The 21,562-nt window shown below is 44.1% G+C and overlaps 1 protein-coding gene across 5 annotated transcripts in view; it reads left to right on the forward strand.

The window, feature by feature from the left end:
- UIMC1 (ubiquitin interaction motif containing 1) overlaps positions 1–21,562 on the forward strand; it is a 90,621-nt gene that overhangs the window by 53,208 nt on the left and 15,851 nt on the right. For all 5 annotated transcript variants that reach the window (XM_006158875.3, XM_027775929.1, XM_006158878.3 and 2 more), the window contains one exon: positions 3,744–3,897. In XM_006158875.3, the coding sequence (XP_006158937.1) occupies positions 3,744–3,897 (154 nt within the window). The remainder of the gene's footprint in view (positions 1–3,743; positions 3,898–21,562) is intronic.

The following is a 21,562-nucleotide window of genomic DNA, read 5'->3' on the forward strand; positions in this document are numbered from 1 at the left end:
AAAAAAGAGTTCTCTGTTCACCCTGAATCTGATGCACAAAGAGTGAAAACGGAACAGAAGAGAGATTGCAGATCACCTCCTCCTACTCACCTCTGAACGGTCAGATTGAACTTCAAGAATCAGGAAGAAACGTACCATCCATCAGATGACTAGAAATCACCACAGGGTCACAAGAAATATGGGAAAGCAAGACAGTACCTCTCTTCCAGGGAAAAGAGTAACTCTTCTTCATCCTCAGACAGTACAGTGAAACTTACGGAAATGTCTGACAAGGATTTTAGAATATTCATGATGGCAAAGCTAATAGAGATGGAAGAAAAGAGATACCATGAACTGTAGAAGAGGCAGGAGAAAAGAGCTGACGAGTTCTAGGAGGTTGAGGAAATTCTTGCAAGATCTAAAAGAGGAAATACATACTCTAAAAAAGAATCAAATGAACCTGTTAGAGATGAAGGCTATAATACAGGAAGTCAAAATCTCCCTTGAAAATATTAAAAGCAGACTAGATCATACAGAAAATCGAATCTCAGATGTAGAAAATAGTATCGCTGACTTAGAAAAATCCACCATGAAGACTGAGAAAATGACCCCCAAAAATGAGAATAATATGCGAGAAATACTAGATACTATCAAACGTCCAAACATCCGGATAATTGGCATCCCAGAAGGTGAAGAGACTCATAAGGGCATTGATAATCTAGTCCATGAAATCCTGCAAGAAAACTTTCCAAACCTAGAGAGGCACTCAAAGATCCAGCCCCAAGAAATACAAAGGACCCCAAATAGAATCAACCCAAGAAGATCTTCTCCAAGACACATTATAGCCAGGTTGACCAAAACTGCAGACAAAGACAAGATACTAAGATTGGCAAGAGGAAAACATCAAGTTACCTACAAAGGACATCCCATCAGGCTAACAGCAGATCTCTCATCGGGAACAAAACAAGCGAGGAGAGAATGGGAACATATATTCAAAGTGTTAAGAGAGAAGCAATTTCAGCCAAGAATACTGTACCTGGCAAGACTATCTTTCAGGTGGGAAGAAAAGACAAGAATATTCTCAGATAAACAAAACCTGAAAGAATTTACCAGCACCAGACCAGATCTCCAAGAAGTTCTCAAGGGTGTGCTGTATCAGGAAAATTAAACACAGACACATGGAAATAAGAGTCCAAAAACTAAGAAAGTGGCCAACTTAATCATAGGGACAAGTCTGGAGTTGAATATTATATCCCAGAATTTAATCAGGAAAAGTTCATTTGCCAACTTAATTATAGAGACATGTCTGGAGTTGAATATTATATCCCAGAATTCAGTCGGGAAGATCAGATCACAACAGAAGATAGATTAAGTACATTAGACTGAACTGGTGAAATAGCATTTTATGACTTTTGACTAAAACATACTGATTTTCTTCTAGGCTTTGTTTTCCAGTTTTAAGGATTTTTGTCCCATTTTGAGCTGCCAGTAGGTTCATGTACCTACTATTTGAATAGAATCCTAACCTATTTTCTGGCTTTAAGTTTTAAGTAAAGTTCCTTAGCATTTCTTTGATTTATTAAAGCTAAAACTGCTTTTTTTGAAATTAAAAAATATATTTAAAAATACTTTTGAATGACCATAGTAAGCTTTATAGCATCAGCTAGGTGTTACTTTATAGTATATTCATTCTACTCAGAGTTTCACATCTAAAATCAGACATGTGTTCTCTGATATGTACATACCAGCTAAAGTTGCTATTGAAAGTTAGATTACTTAAGAAACTTTGTGAATCAATAAAATGTCGGGGAGAAAAAGGAATGGAAAACAGCTATAGACATCTAAGATAGTGTGCGAGATGGCAGAGGGTTAGAAATAGGGGTAAAAAATATGTATACATACATATATATGTATATATATATATATAGATATAGATATGAAACTAGAAGTGGAAAATTAATGATGGTAACGTGTATGATTAAGCCACTATGCTGTGTATTTTGGATGGGAAATCACATTTTGTATGCTGTGACAGTGCTCAGAGAATGAATGTAAATTAATTAATTAAAAATGTTTCAGAAGAAAATTATAGTGCACTTGTAACTAGATTCTAGATTTGTCTATAGTTTTAGTTTAAGGTATTTTGTAAATAAAATGCAGAAAAAAAATGTAAAAAAAAAATTAAATAAAAAAAATCACCTTGAAAGCTAAAAAAAAAAAAGGAAAAAAATAAAAAACCCAAACACAGGATAACACGAAAACTCAAGAACCCAGTTGGCTCAGAAGTAAGATCATTTCCCATTGCGGTGTGTCCTGTTTTGTCCTGTCCCAGCAGAAGGCCTCCCGTGTGGTAACCTGCTGATAGCTCGCCGCTCCTGCGCGTGGACGGGAGCAGTGGTTGTGCAGGGCAGTCTTGCGTTGATGGAGTAGGACGTGCTGTCCTTTGAAGCGAGCGTTGGGCAGGAGTGCTGCAGTGCTCACGCGCAGTGCTGATTATCACCGCAGAGTTCTTGGCTCCGACCGACCTGTACAGGTGCAACGGAACTGCCTCAGAGGGGCAGTAGCGACTGCAGGAGAGCCAAGGGTGACAGAACACGGGAGGAGTACGAGGGCCGAGGGGTCGGGGTGGCATCGGCAGGGTTGATTATCCTGAGGACTTTTACTGGAGCCTTAAATGTTCGGCTCTCAGCTCCCTCTTGCAGTCTGAGAGGCCAGGCCACAAGGAAGATGCAGGTGTGCCTTACTAGTCCCAGCACAGGCTCTGCTTGTGGGCCTCGGTCCTGGCTGTGCTGCTTGTTGGCGTAGAGCTCTTGTTTGCTGGCTTTTTCAGTCTTAAAGTCACTTACAATGATCCTAGTAGTTCTTTTGTGAGATTGAAAAAGTACCTTTAAAGATGCCGTTGATAGGGGCTGGCAGGTGGCTTGGTAGTTAAGGGCCCTGGACTCCTACTTGATCATCTGCAGTTTAAGTCCTGGACCTGGCGGCTTGTTTTCTCACTTTTCCTCTGTCTGTCTGTCTGTCTGTCTGTCTGTCTTTATCTCTCACTCTCTTACTCTGTCCCTCTGGTCAAATTTAAATAAATAAATAAATAAAGATAGTTAAATAAAATAATTCTTAAAAAAGGAAAAAGATGCTATTGATACGCAAAATATGGAACATAGCAGATACAGCACACTGATGCAGCAGGGCTGGGCCTACAGGGAGGTAGAGATCAGTGTCCTTAGGTTTGGGAGCAGACAGTCCTGGGTACAAGTTTCAGCTCTGCCACTTACTTGTTCTGGGACTTTGCACAAGTTGCTTGACAGTTTTGGACAATTTTCTTTCTTTCTTTCTTTTTTTTTTTTAAATATTTAACTTTATTTATTATTATGTCATTATTATTTTCCAGTTTGATCAGAGACACACAGAGAGAGAAAGAGGAAGTGAGAAAGCAAACCACCACGTCTGAGACTTGAACTGTGGTCGGCCACGTGGGAGTCCAGCGCCTTTAACCACCATGCCACTTGCCGGCCCCGGACAATTTTCTTATATCTAAAAAGGTTCTTTCTGTTAATGCCTTTGTGAAATTGTGAGGTTAAATGAGTAAATGGTGCAGTGCTTAGTACCCAGTTGACAGGCACTGAGTAAGTGTTAGGTATAGCAGTGTCTCCCAGTCCCCAGCCCAGACTGGTTGGTGTTGTCTCTGAAAGTCGAAGAAATACTGGATGGTCTCTGCAGTTCTTTAAAAGGTATTTGTAAAGTACAGTTTTTGTCATTTCCTTCAGGTTGGTAAAAGGGAAGATGCTGAGAAGGAAACACGTGCTTCCTCCTTTTCACCCAGTCGCCAGGTGTCCTGCCCGCTCTGTGACCAAGGCTTCCCTCCCACGAAGATCGAGCGACATGCCATGTACTGCAGTGGTCTGACGGGGCGAGACACAGGTAAAGACTGCAGGACAGCCACACGCTCACTCTCCTTGGGGTGGCGGTTTTGTAATCCTGAACAGTACAATGTGAGGCAAACAGACAGCTCTCCTTCAACTTACGGAGGAGATTGTAGTTCTTTCTCTAGTTAATTTCTGAGTATCGTAATGTTCTTTATTACTTTTGATATACTGTCTAGTTACACCTATCACAAAGGAAGGGGAAGGGAGAAGTCTTTCACCTTTTAATGTTTCAACTTATTCTTTGCCAAAGGTGGGCCAGAAACCAGTACAATGCAGTGGACCTTTGATTTCATCTTACATACTCACATATTGAGGATCCTGTGGAATATGAAGAACTAAGTTCTACAGTTGCCCATTTTTCACTCAAAATAAGTTCTTGCTAGTTTTTAGTAGACATTCTACCTAGAGGGCCAGCCCTGTGGCCCAGTGGTTAAGGGGACAGAATCTATGTGGCCTAATGAGGTTTGAATCCTTGCCCTGGTGGCTTGAGAAACAGGCCAGGTATGTCTGCATGCATGCCCCAGATCCTGACCGGGTGGGGAAATGGAGAAGATACTGTGGCATCGCACTCCCATCGGAGTGCTTTCTCCCGTTCCATCTCCTCTTTCTCTTTTCCTCTTCCTCTTCCTCTCTCTGGCAAATGCGTGCACCTTCTGGTTAAAAAAAAAGGGGGGGGGATAAATCCTACCTAGAAACAGCTGCTGAAAAATATCCCTCATTTACATTCATGTCCTACATATCTTGGTTAAGTTACTAAGTTACTCTGGAGCTGTTGGTTTATCTAAGAGATAATAGAAGCTTTGATAGTGGCAAATACTGACCCAGAAAATCTTGTCAATCATAGCCCTCGAAATACCACCCCACTCTTGCCTTTGTGTTTATGATTTTAAACTCTAAATGTAATAGTGTGAGCACAGGGGCCAGCAGGTGGCGTAGTGGTTAAGGTACTGGACTCCCACGTGGCTGACCATGGTTGGAATCCTGGACCTGGTGGCTTGCTTTCTCACTTTGCCTTTTTCTCTCACATGCTCTCTCTCTCTGCCGAGTGCACTTGCCTTATAGCAAATTTAAAAAAAAAATAAATAAATAAAAGAAAAGAAATAACTCCTTTTAAAAGATTTATTTATTCATTCATTCATTCATTTTTTTTTTTTTTTAAAATTTGACCAGGGAGAGAGAGGAAAGTGAGAAAGCAAGCCACCAGGTCCAGGACTTGAACCGTGGTCAGCCACATGGGAGTGTCCAGCGCCTTAACCACCACGCCACCTGCTGGTCCCGAAAAGAAATCATTTTAAAAGAAATAATTCTTTTTTTTTTAGTTATTTATTTTATTTTATTTATTCATTCATTTTATTATTATTATTATTTTTAGTTTGACCAGAGAGAGACAGAGGGTGAGAGTGAGAGAGAGAGGAAGTGAGAAAGCAAGCCACCAGTTTCAGGATTTGAACCCTGGTTGGCCATGTGGGAGTGTCCAGTGCCTTAACTGCCACGCCACCTGCTGGTCCCCAAGAAATAATTCTTTTAAAAAATTAGCATCAGGGGGCTGGCAGGTGGTGTGGTAGTTAGATGCACTGGACTCCCACATCACCAACCACGGTTCAAGTCCCAGACCTGGTAGCTTGCTTTCTTACTTTCTCTCACTCTTGCTTTGTCCCTCTCTAGTCAGACTAAAATAAATGAATAAATAAATAAATGAAGTTAAATAATTCTTTAAAAAATAGTATCCGCACAGCTCTGTGGTGCTATGACTGAATGTAAGCCTTGGATGGCTGGAAGTGCTGCAGTGTCCTCACTACGCCTCAGTCCCAGATCGGAAGTGGATTTAAATCTGAAATCGTGGAATCGGGAAGTATTTTACAAGTTAAGATTGCCATAAAAAAGGTCACTTATGTAATTTTCCTGAAGTAACATACTTTTTAGTTATTGAATAAGGAAGTACCTAAACTCGTGGTTTAATACATTGTTGATTTCCTGATTATGAAGCAGGTGATGCTCACTGTGACAGTAATCACGGCTTGTGCACATTTACTGAGTACTAACCTCCGTCAGGGCTGTCTGTGTGAGTGTGACCGCACTTTTATTTACATATGTGTATGTTATATGTATATGTATATGTTATATGTATGTATGGTAGTATATGTTATTCTGCAAACCGCCTTTTTATTTGGCAGTAAATATAGATTTTTTCCATGTGTAGATTTATTTTTCACATAGTTGAGATCTGGCTATATGTATGTAAATTTTTTTTTTTGTAGAGGTTTTTGCTATAGGGCGCGTGCGCTCGCCAGGCAGACAGAGACAGACAGAGAGATGGAAAGTGAGAAGTTACCCCCCAGGGGTGATGGCCACGCCGCAATCCCTTCTCCTCCATTCTCCTCTCGGGATCTTGGGCACGCACGCACACGTGCTTGGCGTGAGTTTAAGCCACCGGGTCCAGGACTTGAACTGTAGTCGACTACGTGGGAGTCCAGCGACATAGCCATTACACTAACTGCTGGTTCCTTGTATGTAAATTTTATATTCTGCTCTTTTTCTTTCTTTTTTCCTTTTCTTTCTTTTTTTCTTATGCCAGAGGAATCACATACTCATCAAAGAGAGAGAAGGCGCCCCCTGCTGGGGAGTGGTCACACTGTGATTCTTTTTCCTCTGCATCTCCATCCCATGAGGATTTGGGGAATGGCTGCACACATGCCTGGCATGTTTCAAAGCCACTGGGGCCAGGATGCTTGAACCCATTGGGAAGGTCTGGTTCCCTTAACCACCTGTGCCACAGGATTGGCCCTTGTGCTCTTTTTCTACTTACCATTATTTTAAGGAACATGCTTAGCATAGTGCTTAGAACACAGTAAATACTTAAGACCTGTTAGCTGCTGTGATTATTTCCAATAGTGAAATTACTAAGTCAGAGATTTTGCCACATGGCTGGCCCATAGTGCATTGGTTAAGTGCTGGGCATTGGAAGCTGGATCCCACATAGCTGACTGAGGTTTGAATCTGGACTCCAGTGGTTTGAAAAAATGTGGCAGGTACATGTACTCACATGCCCCAAATCCTCATGGGATGGAGAATTGGAGGAAAAAGGACCGCAGTGTGACCAAGCCCCATTGGGGGTGCTTTCTCTCTTCCGCATGTGCATGTGCACTTATCCTCTGGCAATAACAAATTTTCGTGATAATTTTTGAGAGTCATTATGCTCACATTATAGACTTTTAAATACAGTAAAAGATGAGTTCTAAACATGGCCGTTGAGTCCTTTCACTGGAAGAACAGTGAGGACCATATCGCCAAAGACCAAGTCACCCCAGGGTGGATGTACATGTCACAGCCCCTTTTCTCTTCCACTCTTCTCTTGGGATTTTGGGTGCATACACACGTGCCCTGTGTGTTTTTCAAGCTGCTGTGCCGCTGTGTCCAGGACTTGAACTGTGCAGTTGGCCATATGGGATCTAGCCACTTCAACCTCCATGCCACCTGCTGGCCCTAAATGCAGTTTTAGCTTGACATAGCCCATTAGTTTGACTTTTAGCTGGGAGTTCCATTGACTGAAAGAATTCTGGGGCTGAATATTTGGTGAACAGAGGGGGTGAGACTGTCTGGTTTATCTCACTAAGTATACACACACAACTAGTATTGGTCATCTGATTAGTGACTGACCCAGTGTGGAGGTCCAGAAATAAGTGAGTTTGAGAAGGTGAATGTCCATTTGAGCCCTAGAGATGATTTTCAGATCAAAATGATTAGAGTTTAGGATAGCTCCTACTGACATCTTTCATACTGTTGAGCTCAGCTAGGTTGTGCTTAAGAGGAAACTCAGCTAGGTTGAACTTAAACAGGAAGCTTTGCCATTCACTGTCATTTTCATTGGGTAATTTAAAAATTATTTTAATTTAATTTAATTTATTATTATTTTTTAAATTTTACCAGAGAAAGACAGAGAGAGAAGAGAGGGAAAGTGAGAAAGCAAGCCACTAAGTCTGGGACTCAAACCTCCATGTGGGAGTCTAGCATCTTAACCACCATGCCACCTGCCAGACCCTTCTTTTTTTTTTCTCCCTTCCCCTTTCTTTTTTTTTTTTTTTTTAAATTGTCAGGGGACGTATGCATTTCCCAGAGCACTCCCCAGTGAGGTATGGTCATATCTCAATCCTCTTTTCCTCCATTTCTTCCTCCCCTCAGATTTTAGGTGGGTGCACATGACATGCACTGAGAGTGTGTGTCGAGCTGCTGGACCCAGGATCCTAATTGTCCTCAGCCCTGTGAGAACCCACTCCCGTGGCGGTGCCTATCCACTGTACTATGGGCCTGGCCCGTGTCGGTGTGTTTAGCTCCACAGTATCTGCTGTTAAGAATGCTCTTCCTTACTGGAGTATGGTGGGAGGACTCACACCCCTCTGCTGTTGGAATTGATTTGGGGTTATTTCTGAGTTTCCTCAAATCAACTGCAAACATGCCACTTGAACCAGGGTGTTGTCATCGAATTTGTTGAGAAGTTGGGCAAAGTGGACTGAAACTTAAACCATCATGTATCAGGTAGAGCCTTTAAAGTTCTCCATCTTCCATTGGGTCCAGGGTCAGTGACCCTGTCTGATGCTGCTTAATTGGATGTACACTTTGGGTCTTGCGGCATTTCAGACGTTAGTTTTCTGCTGTAACAAGAAGGAAATTCCTGTAGTCTTGGCGCCATATATTTTGTAGCTGTGATCCAAATGTCTCAAACCTCCATCCGAAGATGCTTGCCGTATCCTGAGTGACAGTCACACTTTTTTATTAGGGACATCTGTTGTAACAAATAGTTCAGAAATATAATAAAGAAAAACCTGGAATACTACGTCGTCCTTTTGAACACTATCTTGTCTGCTTAGAACAGAAATTTTACTCCTTTCTGCTACCTGTTATTTCCTATTTACATGTGTTTGTTTGTTTGCTATAGGGCTTGTGTGTTTGCTGGAGAGAAAGTGAGAAATCACTCCCCAGGTGGATGGCCTTGTCACATTCCCTTCTCCTCCATTCTCCTCTTGGGATTTTGGGCATGCATACACATGCATCCGGTGTGATTTTCATGCCCGGGTCTGAGACTCAAACTGCCTCATCACCTATGTGGGATCTGCATACCTTAACATTCATGCCACCTGCAGGCCCACTGTTTATGTATAATTCATCTAAATACATATGAAACTTTTTTTCAAATAGACTTGCAGCTAATTTGTTAGACTCCTAGAGGTTGTAAAAAATAATTTGCATAATCACAAATAATTTTCATAAGAGAGGAGATAAACATGTATATAGTCATAGACTTGGAGTTCTGAGGCCAAGTGGTGATGCAGTGGTAATGAGCTGGACCCACATGGACGAAGTCCTGGGTTTGAGTCCTAGACTGTCCCTAAGCATGCTGGGTACTTGTGATCAGGCCAGCTGGGGGTGGGTCATGCTGTGAAGATCCTGTTGGGTATGCCTATCTTTCTATCTTTGAAGAAATAAACGAACTTGAATCAAAACAAAAACCTCTTGAAAATCAGATTGACATTTTCTAGCTGCTTGCCTTTATCTAATTCTGGAATTAAAAAAAAAATAGAAAACATTCTAAGCTTATGTACCAGTTACAGAAGAAGTTTTTGCTTTTTAAAAGAATTATATATTTTATTGTATTTATGATTTTTTAAAAATTTGACCAGTGAGAGAGAGAGGGAGAGGGAAAGTGAGAAAGCAATCCACCAATTCTGGGACTCATACAGCAGTTGGCCATATGGGAGTCCAGCACCCTTAATCACCAAGCTACCTGCTGGCCCCACAGAAGTTTAAAACAAGATTTCTGCCAGCAGGAGCTTGTAGTCTTATTGGAGAAATAAGCGTTTACCTAAGAAATTAAATGGAAGGTGACACAAAGTGAGGGATTGTACCTGGGCGAATGTTCCTGAGCGTGAGTGGAGTGGAGAGAGGTGAGCTGCAGGAAGTAGGAGAAGTGTCCCAGAGAGCTTGGGCTTAGCCTGAGTGGTGAACCCTGTCAGGTTTGGATGAGCCTCTAGGAAGGTAGGGGCCCTTCCATGGGCTTAGATACAGTCGGAACAAGGGAAATAACTACAAGGCCGCAGCCTTGTCTCATCTTCCTAAGTGCTAGCCTGTCGTCTAAGCCACATCTCTGCGGTGATTTTAGCCCCGTGAGAAAGTTTGGGAGCAGGGAGTCCTCACTGGAACTGTCCCCCATTCTCTTCCTACCCTGCTTTCCAGGGAGCAGAGTTTGTGGGCGTTGGTGGGTTAGGGACTAGGGGAGGTACACAGTGCATCCACTAGTGCTCCTGGTTTAGGTAGGTCCTCTGTAAGTTCAACCTCTTTCCTTGCTTTCTCCCCGGCTTGCCTGCCCTGTGCTCCTTGCCAGAGACAGAAGTCAGTGACTGCTCTGGTTCCTCTTAGCCTGTGATTGGAGACTGAGGCCAGACCTCCAGCCTGCTTGGTAAGTGTGTAGTAGAAGTCAGTCCCTGACTATAGGAGGGCAAGTTATCTAGCCCAGTGCCTGAGGGGTGGGATGAGAGGCCTTACCCCACAGTTAAGTCTTCCCTTTCTCCTCCTGCTGTTTCCTCTGAAGCGGATCCCAGACATGCTTGGTTTGGCTATGTAAAAGAAGTGGTAATTAGAGTCATTTACATGAAGTGTCTACCATTTATGCCTAGTTACCGTGTAGCACAATAACAATTATGCATACCATTAAATATGTGTCTGATTAACTTTGCTGTAAGTTTTATTTGATTATAATACCACACCGGTTAAGTCGGCTCAGTCTGCTCAGTTTGTTGCTCAATGACATGGCTATCTATTCAGAACTCAGAAAAGGAGAGGGAGTGTTCTTTAGAGGCGTCGTGTGAAAGAAGACTCCCAGTTGATGTACACTACAACAGAATTTGGTTGCCTTTGCATTTGCTTTTTGGAAAATGTATTTGAGACCATTTTTATTTTAAACATCTAGGAATAGTAATGCTCTCCATTTAGTCATTCAGTAAATATTTACTAAGTACTGGGCCAGCCGGTGACCCGGTGGTTAAGGTGACTGGATCTCACATGGCCAACTGTGCAATTTGAGTCCAGGATCCGGCAGCCTGAAAACCATGCTGGGCATGTGTGCAGGTGCGTGTCCAAACTCCCAAAAGGAGAGTGGAGGGGAAGGGATTGCAGTGTGGCCTTTCCCCCAAGGGGGTACTTTCTCTCTCTCCCGCTTTGTGAGTCTCTCTGGCGAGCTTACATCTCTATAGCAAAAACTAAGAAAGAAAGAAAAAAAGCAGAAATGTTAGAATATATGTATATATTTGCTAAATACCTGCGACATACTGGACACATTGAACAGAACCTATGAAAGCCTCCTTCTCATGGAGCCTGTGTTTCAGTAGCGCGTGGCAGATGCTGAAATAAAATATACAGTGGGTCAAATGGTGGTAAGTGTTTTGGAGAGGAAAATAAAGCAGAGGAAGAGGGAGTTAGAGTACTGAGCGAGGTCAGAGGTAGCAATGTAAAGTAAGCAGTCAGGGCAGGCCCCATCGAGGTGACATTGAGCAAGGACCCAAAGGCAATGTTGGAACCAGCTCAGATGATTCTGAGTAGGGAGGAGAGTGCTGTAGGGAGAGGGATAGCAGATCCAAGACCCCGAGGGGTGGACAGGTGGGGGTGCAGCTGGAGCAGGGTACGAGAGAGAACAGGAGACTGAGGCCAGAGACGTAATAGGACAGACTAGGTAGGGGCTCTTAGGCCAAAATAAGGGACTTGGGCTTTTCCTCTGAGCAAGGAAGGAAACATTGGTGGGATTTGAGCAGAGGGTTAATATTTAAGCAAAGGCTCTCTCTCGCTGCTGTGGGAACAGTGGCTTATGGAGGTTGGGGGGCAAGGGTGAAAGCTGGGAGAACAATGTCAAGGCTTTATTTATTTATTTATTTATTTATTGTTGGAGAGGTTTTTTCTATAGGGTGCATGTGCTTGCCAGAAAGAGACAGAGAGACAGAAAGCAAGAAATCCCCCCCCCAGGGGGGATGGCCACACCGCAATCCTCTCTCCTCCATTCTCCTCTTGGGATCTTGGGCATGCACATACACGTGCCCGGCATGAGTTTAAGCTACCAGGTCTGGGACTTGAATCACAGTCAACTGCATTAGAGTCCAGCGACATAGCCATTACACCAACTGCTGGTCCCCAAAGCTTTTTTTTTTTTTTTAATTTAACTTTATTTTTTATTATTATTATTTTCCAGTGTTGATCAGAAAGAGACAGGGACCAGCAGTTGGTGTAATGGCTATCTCACTGGACTCCCACATAGTCAACCATGGTTCAAGTCCTGGACCCGGTGGCTTAAACTCATGCCAGGTGTGTGTGCATGCGTGCCCAAGAGCCCGAGAGGATAATGGAGGAGAGGGGATTGCGGCGTGGCCATCCCCCCTGGGGGTTGATTTCCTGCTTTCTATCTCTCTGTCTGTCTCTGTCTGTCTACCACCCTAAAAAAAAAAGCCCCTCAAAAAAAAAAAAAAAAAAAGAAAAAAAGAAAAGAAAAGAAAGAGACAGAAAGTGAGGGAGGAAAAGTGAGAAAGCAAGCCACCAGGTCTAGGGCTCGAACCATAGTCGGCAATGTGAGGGTCCAGTGCCTTAACCACTATGCCACCTGCTGGCCTCCATAATCCTTATATTTAATTTGACCAGAGAGAGACAGAAAGGGGTAAAATGAGAAAGCAATCCACCAGGTCTGGGACTTGAACTGCAGTCGGCCATGTGGGAGTCCAGCGGCCTTAACCACCATACCACCTGACAGCCCCCATGGCTTTTTTTTTTTTTTACAATATAATACATAGATTGGGAAAACATGGGCTTTGGAACTAGGCCGATCTGGACTTCAGTTTCAGCAATAAGTATCTGTCAGTTGACTAATATTTGACAAATTATCATACCCCTTCTGAATCAGGTATCTTATTTATAAAATTAATCTGCGTTAAGATTGTCATAAGGGGACCAGCAGTTTGTGTAATGGCTGTGTCACTGGACTCCCATGTAGTCGTCCATGGTTCGAGTCCTGGACCCGGTGGCTTAAACTCACACAGGGTGCGTGTTCGTGCGTGCCCAAGATCCTGAGAGGAGAATGGAGGAGAAGGGATTGCGGTGTGGCCATCCCCCCTGAGGGGGGATTTCTCGCTTTCTATCTTTCTGTCTTTCTGGTGAGCAGACGTGTCCTAAAGCAAAAAACTCTCTTAAAAAAAAAAAAAAAAAGATTGTCATGAAGATTAGACACTGTGCCTGGCACGCAGTAGGTACTCAGTAAAGCCAGCTGCCGTCATCTGCGCTCTCTCTGAGGTGTGCGATTTCGCCTGCTGATGATAAAGGCTAAGCAGTAGCTTGGCAGAACCCGGGGAGGATGGAGGGCAAGGCCTGAGCACCGACGTGGTAGGAGTGAGTTAGCGAGAGACAGGTCAGAGCAGCTGGGGAAGCTGAAAGCAGTAACTGTACATGTCTGGGGCCTAGAGTCAGGGTTATGGGTTAGAATCAGGATATTGCCAGGAAGAGATTTTCTCTGCAGGGATAGCACCTGGAAAAATAGGTGAGTGGGAAAGCAACTGGGGTGAATTAGGGATCCTTCTTATTTATTTATTTATTTATTTATTTATTTATTTATTGTTGTATATACATTCAATAACATTGTTTAGCTTACGATGTGAGCATGTCAACATGTAAACATTTCTCCCCAGTCCCGTTGATCAAAATATCTTCAACCAATAAAACCACACCTCCCCATCCTGTCAATGCTCTACCTCCGTATCCCTTCTCCAAATGTCCTTCATTAGGCCCCACTCCTACGTGAACCACGGTCGACTACGTGGGAATCCAGTGACATAGCCATTACGCTAACTGCTGGTTCTCAATTAGGGATCCTTCTTAGAGGTGCCCGAGAGCTAGCGGAGGAGTACGAGGCCTGGAGCAGGCTTGACTTGGGTGACTTGGCAACAGTGGGTGAGACCCGAGCCTCTATGTTTAGGTGAGGCGAAGTCGGTCCTCTGCGTCTGCCTGCCCTTGCCTGTCCGGATGTAGTTTGTGCCCGTCCGGCCTCCTCACGTGCTGTGGCTTTGGGCCACCCAGGTGGTTAGGTGAAGTCGACTGCTGTATGCACCTAAGTGCTGAGGCGTCACCAGTGGTGACACAGCGTAGGTGCCCCAGATAGAACTGGCCCGTCCATTCAGGTGGTGTCACTGTGTCTTTTGACTCCACTCGTCTCTGTTCAACAGAGGTTTTCTCAAGGGGCACACCAAAAGACTGGTGACACTCATGGTCTTTCAGCTTTTTTTTTTAATTTTAAATTTATTTATTTACTTTTTAATTTGATCAGAGAGGGATGGGAATGGGGGAGGGAAAGTGAGAAAGCAAGCTGCTAGGTCTGAGATTGGAACCACGGACAGCCATGTGGGAATACAGCGCCCCTAACCACCATTCCCCCTGCTGGCCCCAGTCTTTCAGCTTTTAATGGGTAGAGTTGTTTTTCCTAAGACCTGAGGTTAGTCTACTTCTTTTTTTTTTTTTTGGAGAGGTTTTTCCTATAGGGCGTGTGCGCTCGCCAGACAGACAGAAAGCGAGAAATCACCCCCCAGGGGGGATGGCCATGCCACAATCCTCTCTCCCCCATTCTCCTCTTGGGATCTTGGGCACACACGCACACGTGTCTGGTGTGAGTTTTAAGCCACCGAGTCTGGGATGTGAACCACGGTCGACTACATGGGAGTCCAATAACATAGCCATTACTCTAACTACTGTTCCCAAGACCTGAGGTTAGTCTAGAGAAAGACTCTGAGGGGCCTTACTTGAGTCAGGTCTCTACCTCTGGTCTAGTCACTGTGACCAAGTGGGAGGGTTTGTATCATTCACAAATTAGATCAAGTAAAGGAAATTTCTGTTAGTACCAGTCAGAAATTGTATTTGTGTCTGTCAAAATTCTATCAGTCATAATAACATAAAACACTTTAACACATGGGTTTTCTTTTTCTCACTTAACAAGAAGTCTGGAGTGAAGCAGGCTCAGTGGTGTAACCAAGGACTTAGGCTTTTACTTTTTAGGCTCCATGATCCTAAAGTTGTGTCTTCTTGACTCATGGTTTCAAGATGGCTGCTGTGTCGCTAGACCTCACATCTGTGTTCTAGGCACAAGGAAGGAGAAAGGGTAAAGGGAGGTGCATAACTAATATTCATTCCTGCAGTCTCATGGAATTGAGCATATTCTGAACCACTGCCCTGTCTAAATTCCATGTTAATTCCTATCTTGTATGTACACTCATCTTCTTGTATAAAAACTATGTGACTTCTCAAGTCATTGATTGTTTGCTTTTTGTAGTGATTCAGCAGCAGCAGTTTTTTGTGCCCTGCTTATTAGAGAAGTATTGTGCAAAATGAATGCTGGGGACAGAGAGGAGTAAGGGATGTGGGCCAGAACTGGTGGGACCTCAGATGCCGACTCGGAGTTTGCAGTCCCAGTGAGGGACAAGACGTGAGCGTGACCACGTTTAACCCAGCTCAGCTGAAGTGTTAAAATAGAGGCGATACTCACCCACAGAGGAAGAAGAGATTAATTCTAAATTGTAGGGTAAGGGGCTGGTCCTTTCTTAATTGTTCTCCTAATATTGGGCCTTTTCTTTTCTTTTTTAATACCTGTTTTCTTCTATTACAGATAAGTATCTAAAGCAGCAGTGAGCCTGGAATATGTAAATCATTGAACTTCTGATTAGAGTTTTTTCTTTTTTTTTAAAGACTTATTTTATTTAACTTTATTTATTTATTTTAATTTGACTGGAGAGTGAGGGAGGGAGAGAGAGAGAGAAAGTGAGAAAGCAAGCCGCCAGGTCCAGGACTCAAACCACAGTCGACCATGTGGGAGTCCAGCACCCTTAACCACCATACCACCTGCCGGCCCCCAGAGCTATTTCTTTAAATCACGTAACTGAAAGTGGGATTACGAGATTACATATATAAAGTTTTAAGATTATTTTCTGGGAAGATTGTACTCATTTAAGTTTTCAGCAGCAGCATACGAAAGTATTTCATCTGCTACACCATCTCAAATTATTTTAAAAAATTACTTTATACATTCAATTACTGTGCATTGCTGCAGCTTGTAAAATGAATTTACCCAGCACGAACACATTCCCTCCAGTCCAGTTGAGGATATCATACACTTACCACAGACAGGCAATCCTCCATTTCTGTGCCCCTCAGATGTCTCTTCTCTCTACTTTTCTCCTCGATTGCTCTCCTCTCACTGTCCCCTGTCTCCCACCTTCTTCCCACACTGTCTCCAATGTCCGCAACCATTTTCCATGCTGCTCTATCCTTTAATCTTGAAGTTTTTGACACAGTGTGGACAGTCATTATATGTGAAGTGGAGACATACAGTGTCTCTCTCTCATAGCCTGGCTTGCTTCACTCAGCAGTAAATCTTCCGTACTCGTCCACCTTCTATCAAATGCCAGGGTCTCGTTGTTGTTTTTATGGCTAAGTGGTATTCCATAGTGTGTGTGTGCCACTATTTTTAAAAGTAAGGCATATTTGATAGGCAATAATCAATGCTGTCTCATTGCACTTTATATTTCCTTTTTCATTTAGATTAATTAATTTTTTCCCATGGGACAGAGAGGCACCCCAAAGACTCCGCATGCTGTGACCCACCCTGACCCAGCCTGCCCAGCTCCCAGGCGTATAGCTGGCGCTCACAGGAGGCCCTGGGCGGAGTCCGGGCCCTGTGGTCCAGCACTGCAGGGCATTGAGTTGCTGTGGTACCGCCAGCCGGCCAGGCTAGTCATACAGATGAATCTTTTTTTCCATTTTTAAAGCCAATTTGTATTTCTTCTTTGAAGAATTGTTCCCTGAAGTTTGCCCTAACATCTATTGGGATTTAGTATTGTTTTTTATCAGTTTATGAAATTCTGTGTGAATGATGTAATTTTTTCTTCAAAGGTACTTTCCAGGTTTTTTCCACTCACCCATCAGTTCTCACCGTTTCCAGATTTATGCACGCTGGGCCGGCAGCTCCCTTCTTGTATGAACGCTGTCAGAGCTCTGATTTCTTAACACAGAGGCAGTGCTGATCCTGCAGAAAGATCTAATCGGTGTGAACAGACGGGTACTGATAGAGGTAAAGAGTATTGGGCTCCAGCAGAGTTCCGCGGCGGGGGTGGGTGGGCAGTAAGCAGAGAGGATAAAGACTCACTGCCATTCCTGATTAGCAGAGGAGGCAAAAGAGGTGGAAGGAGGGGGTGGCCTGGGCAGGGGTCACCAGGAGCTGGGTACCCCAGATGGTGTGATACATTGAAGAAGTTGGGACCTGTCTCCACAGTGCCTGGGGGTGTGAAACCATGCTTTCCCTCCTTGAAAATAAAAGGAACAGAATTAAAGCCATCTAGTTAAGACACCATAAATAATGTGGCATATTTATTTTTCTGGGGGTAGGAGAGCAAGCATTGCTTTCTTGTAATATTGAGATTCTGCTATATACATATGTGTGTGGCTACCTCTCTTGTTTTGCATTTGACTCAAGTGTTATAAGCAAATATTCCACATCTCATGTTGTTATATATATATATATATATATAGATTGTTACAGAGTGCATGAGCTCGCTGGAGAGACAGAGAGACAGAACGCGAGAAATCACTCCCTAGGGGGAATGGCCACACTGCAATCCTTTCTTCTCTAATCTCCTCTCAGGCTTTTGAACATGCATGTGCCTGGCATGAGTTTAAGCCTCCGGGTCTGGGACTCAAACCATGATTGACTCCGTGGGAGTCCAGTGACGTAGCCATTACACCATCTGTTGGTCCCAAGATTTGGTGTATACTTAGGTGTGTGTGTACCTCTCCTGTTTTTGCATTTGATTCCCCCCGCCAGTGCTATAAGTATTTGTCCAACATCTCATGTTATTAAGAATTCTTTATGAGATGGTTTATAATTTTAACTTGTTAATTATTACAAATTAATTCTTTGTCTTCATTGGGGAAACTTTTTTTTTTGGTTAAGGTTTTTGTCATAGGGTGTGTATATACTTGCAGGAGAGGACAGAGACAGTGAGAAGGAGAGAAACCACCCCCAGGGAGGATGGCCATGCCCAGTCCCTTCTCCATTCTCCTGGGATCCAGAGCATGTATGCACATGTGCCTGGTGTGATTTTCAAGCCGTCAGGTCTGGGACTCAGATCACAGCTGGCCATGTGGGAGTCCAGCACCTTAGCCACCATGGCACCTGCTGGCCCTGGGAAATGTTTTTTTTTGACAGAGGAAACCAAAGGAACGGGAGCAGCTCGTAAAACATGCTGAGAACATACTTATGAGAAGGGCGTTTTAGACCCTGCCACGGTGGCACAGTTGGTTGAATACCAGTGTGCAATGCTGGAGCCAGACAGTGGCACCCGGTTTGGCTCCCCTGTCGAGCTAAACAAGTCAGGTGTGTCCAAGGGTGTGCTCGTGATCTTAGCTGGCGAAAGGATCGCCGTATGGTAAGATCCCACTTTGTGTGTGTGTGTGTGTGTGTGTTTGTGTGTGTGTGTGTAAAGAAAAAAGCTTTACCCCAGAACTATTTACTGTTGTCTGGAGAGGCCGTCATCCTGTCTGAATGTCATGGTACTGACAAAGAGATAGTCATGACTCTGATGCGAGACACAGTGGACAGGACTTCAGCCCAGGCTTATGACATAGTACGTACCCCTTTCTCCTCCTGGGTTCCTGGTGCAGAGACAGGTGCTCTTGACCCACTGGTAGTCTCAGTTGGGTTTTAACAGTTTTCATGTAACCTTTCCGTGGAGGATTTCCTTACATCTGCTGAAGTACGGTGTGTTCAATTGCTGTGCGATGTGGCGTCAAAGCGGCAGCGCGGCTGCAGTCTGCTCTGCAGGGTGGCGTCCAAGTGGCAGCGCGGCCACGGCCCACCCTTCTGCAGGGCGGCATCGAAGCGGCAGCGCTGCTAAGGTCCATGCTGGAGCTCTTGGTGCCTTCCTCCTGATCTTTTTCCCATGATGTGGACTTTGCCTCTGCGTCACTTCCTCCTGTTTTTTGTGCCTTGATGCTGAAGAGTCAAGCCTCAGGATTTCTTTTAGCAGTTCTCTTCTGCCAGATGTGCTTATTCCTTCCTTGAAAAATAAAATAGCTTTTTTAACACCTGAGTTAATACCGAGAGCATTGTGTGTTGAAGGAATATTAGCAGCCAAAGCTCATTTTAGAGAAGTTCTCTCACTTCATGATCCAGTCACACTTTTTAATTCAGGCATCGAGAGCATTTAGGGAAGAGATCAGTTCCAGGAATGAATATTAGGCCAGAGGTACCCTGAGAACTGTTTTAGAGCCGCAGGCAGGGCGTACTGACCTTGTGATTATGTGCACACATGCACACACGTGTGTGTGCTTCTCCTGTTTCAGCATGTCATTTCCCTGATATTGCCAGCATTTATTCTGACATCTCATGTGGCTAGCGAGTATCTTGTTCTCTCCGTTTACATCATGGAACTCTGTTGGCGGGGTCGCACTCGCCCAGCATGGGCAGTGAGAAAGCCACAGAGCTGCAGCCCCAGCCCACGTCTGCCATACTCCAGAGCTCGCACTCGCGTTGCCCGGTCTGCCTGCCTTCCCTGGGGTGGAGACGGCGCATGTGGGAGCATCTGAGGAGCCTGGACGCCTCGGTCAGCTTTAGGAAGGAAGACTGCTGGGAATCATTCCTCTCTGAATACAAACACGAAGTGTGATCTCTTCAGAATTGCCCTTGTCAGCTTTTCAGTTACCTGGAAGAAGCAGTTTGATGGATTCAGGCTCTCCTGGCGATGAGTCCGTGAGCAGGTGTGTGCAGTCGGAGGTCAGGTAAACAGTTACTTGTGGCGGTGTCTGTGGAGACCGCCCTGCACACTGGTCAGCTACTGAGGAGTGCTCTGAGGGCTGCTGTAGGGACCTGATGACAAGATAGTATTTTCCATTCTGTGAAAGAGTTGAATTTGCTGAGCCTTTCTAAACCATAACAGCCAACATTACTCACCATTTACAAGCATCGTCTGTATACCAGAAACTGTGTTTCATTTGTTTATTTTTAAAGTTTTGCTATAGGATAAGTGTGTTTACCAGAGAGAGGAAGTGGGAAATCACTCCTCAGAGGGTATGGCCTCGCCACAGTCTCTTCGTCAGTCTCCTGTCAGGATTTTGGGCACATATGTAAACTGCCATGTCCAGGATTCCCATGCGTAGTCAGCCGTGTAGGATCCAGCTGCCTTAGCCTCCACACCACCAGCTAGCCTGGAACTGTGGTTTTGTTTGTTTTTAAGAGAGAGCTTTTTGCTATAGGTACATGCACTTACCAGAGAGACAGAGAGAGAGAAAGTGAAAAATTACCTCCCGAGGGGATGGCCATGCTCCAATCCCTTCTCTTCTATTCTTCACTCGGGGCTTTGGGCATCCACACATATGGGCTTGGTATGATCTTTCAAACCACCGGGTCTGAGACTTGAACAGCAGTCAGTCATGTGGGAGTCTAGCACCTTAACCACCATGCCACCTTCTGACCCCAGAACTGTGCTAACTGTACTTTCTGTTTTAATCCTCACAACAGTGTTTCAAAGCAGATATTATCCCACTTTTGTAGAAGAGGAAACTGAAGTGACAGGGAAATCTCTTTTCCAAGACCACGTAGCCAGAGAGAGCTAGAGTCTGTAACCCGGTTTAGGTGAGGACTAGGGTTCGAGTGCTGCAGAGTCCTCCGTGGGTGGGGGATCTTTACGACAAAGCAAGTTTCATGTCCTGACAGTAAGAGGTTGTCAGAATGGATAAAGAAAGAGCAGATCTAATGGTATACTGTCTACAAAAGAAAAATTTTAAACAAAAACAGAGGGTTGGCCCCATAGCCTAGCAGTCGAGGGAGCTGGATCCCACATGGTCAACCATGGTTCACTTCCTGGCCCCAGGGATTTTGAAAACATACCAGATGTGCCTCAGATCCTTACAGGGTGGAGAAGTAGGGAGAAGAGATTGTGAGGTGACCATACCCCACTGAGAGGGTGCTTTCTCCTTTCGTCTCACTCCATCTCTGGCAAGTGTACACATCCCCGGCAATTAAAAGTGAATGGATGAATGAATAAACACACAGTAGTTAAAAGTAAGTGAATAGAAAAAGATATATCTAAGACCCAGGAGGATTAAGAGAGCTGAAGTGACCAAAATCATTACAGCCATCCTATCAGATAATCAGCCTTTAAGAAAAAGTATAATCAGAGAGAAAATTCTAAATTAAAGAGTATGTGTACAAGTTGGCTCTAAAATTCATATAAAATCAAAAAGATTAGCATATCCACCACAACCTTGAAAAAGAACGAAGAGAATTTATGCCACCTGACTTTAAGACCTATAAGAAGCTACTGTAATCAGGACACGTGTGGTTCTGGCCGAAGAATAAGCCAGTAGATAAATACAACAGAGAACCTGGACTCAAAGCTTTACTTCTGATGGAATCTCTCAATAATAAAAAGTTAACACTCCAGTTTGAGAACGGACAAAACGCATGCATGAACACTTCACAGAAGACAGGTGAGTCGGTGATCACATGAACGAAGTGCTCAGCATCTTTAGTCATCAGGGAATGCAAATGAAAATCACAGTAAGATAGCTTTACCCTGCTGGGACGGCTGAAATTAGGG

The sequence above is a fragment of the Tupaia chinensis genome, unplaced genomic scaffold (assembly GCF_000334495.1).
Source record: "Tupaia chinensis unplaced genomic scaffold, TupChi_1.0 Scaffold000612_1, whole genome shotgun sequence".
Taxonomy (NCBI): domain Eukaryota; kingdom Metazoa; phylum Chordata; class Mammalia; order Scandentia; family Tupaiidae; genus Tupaia; species Tupaia belangeri.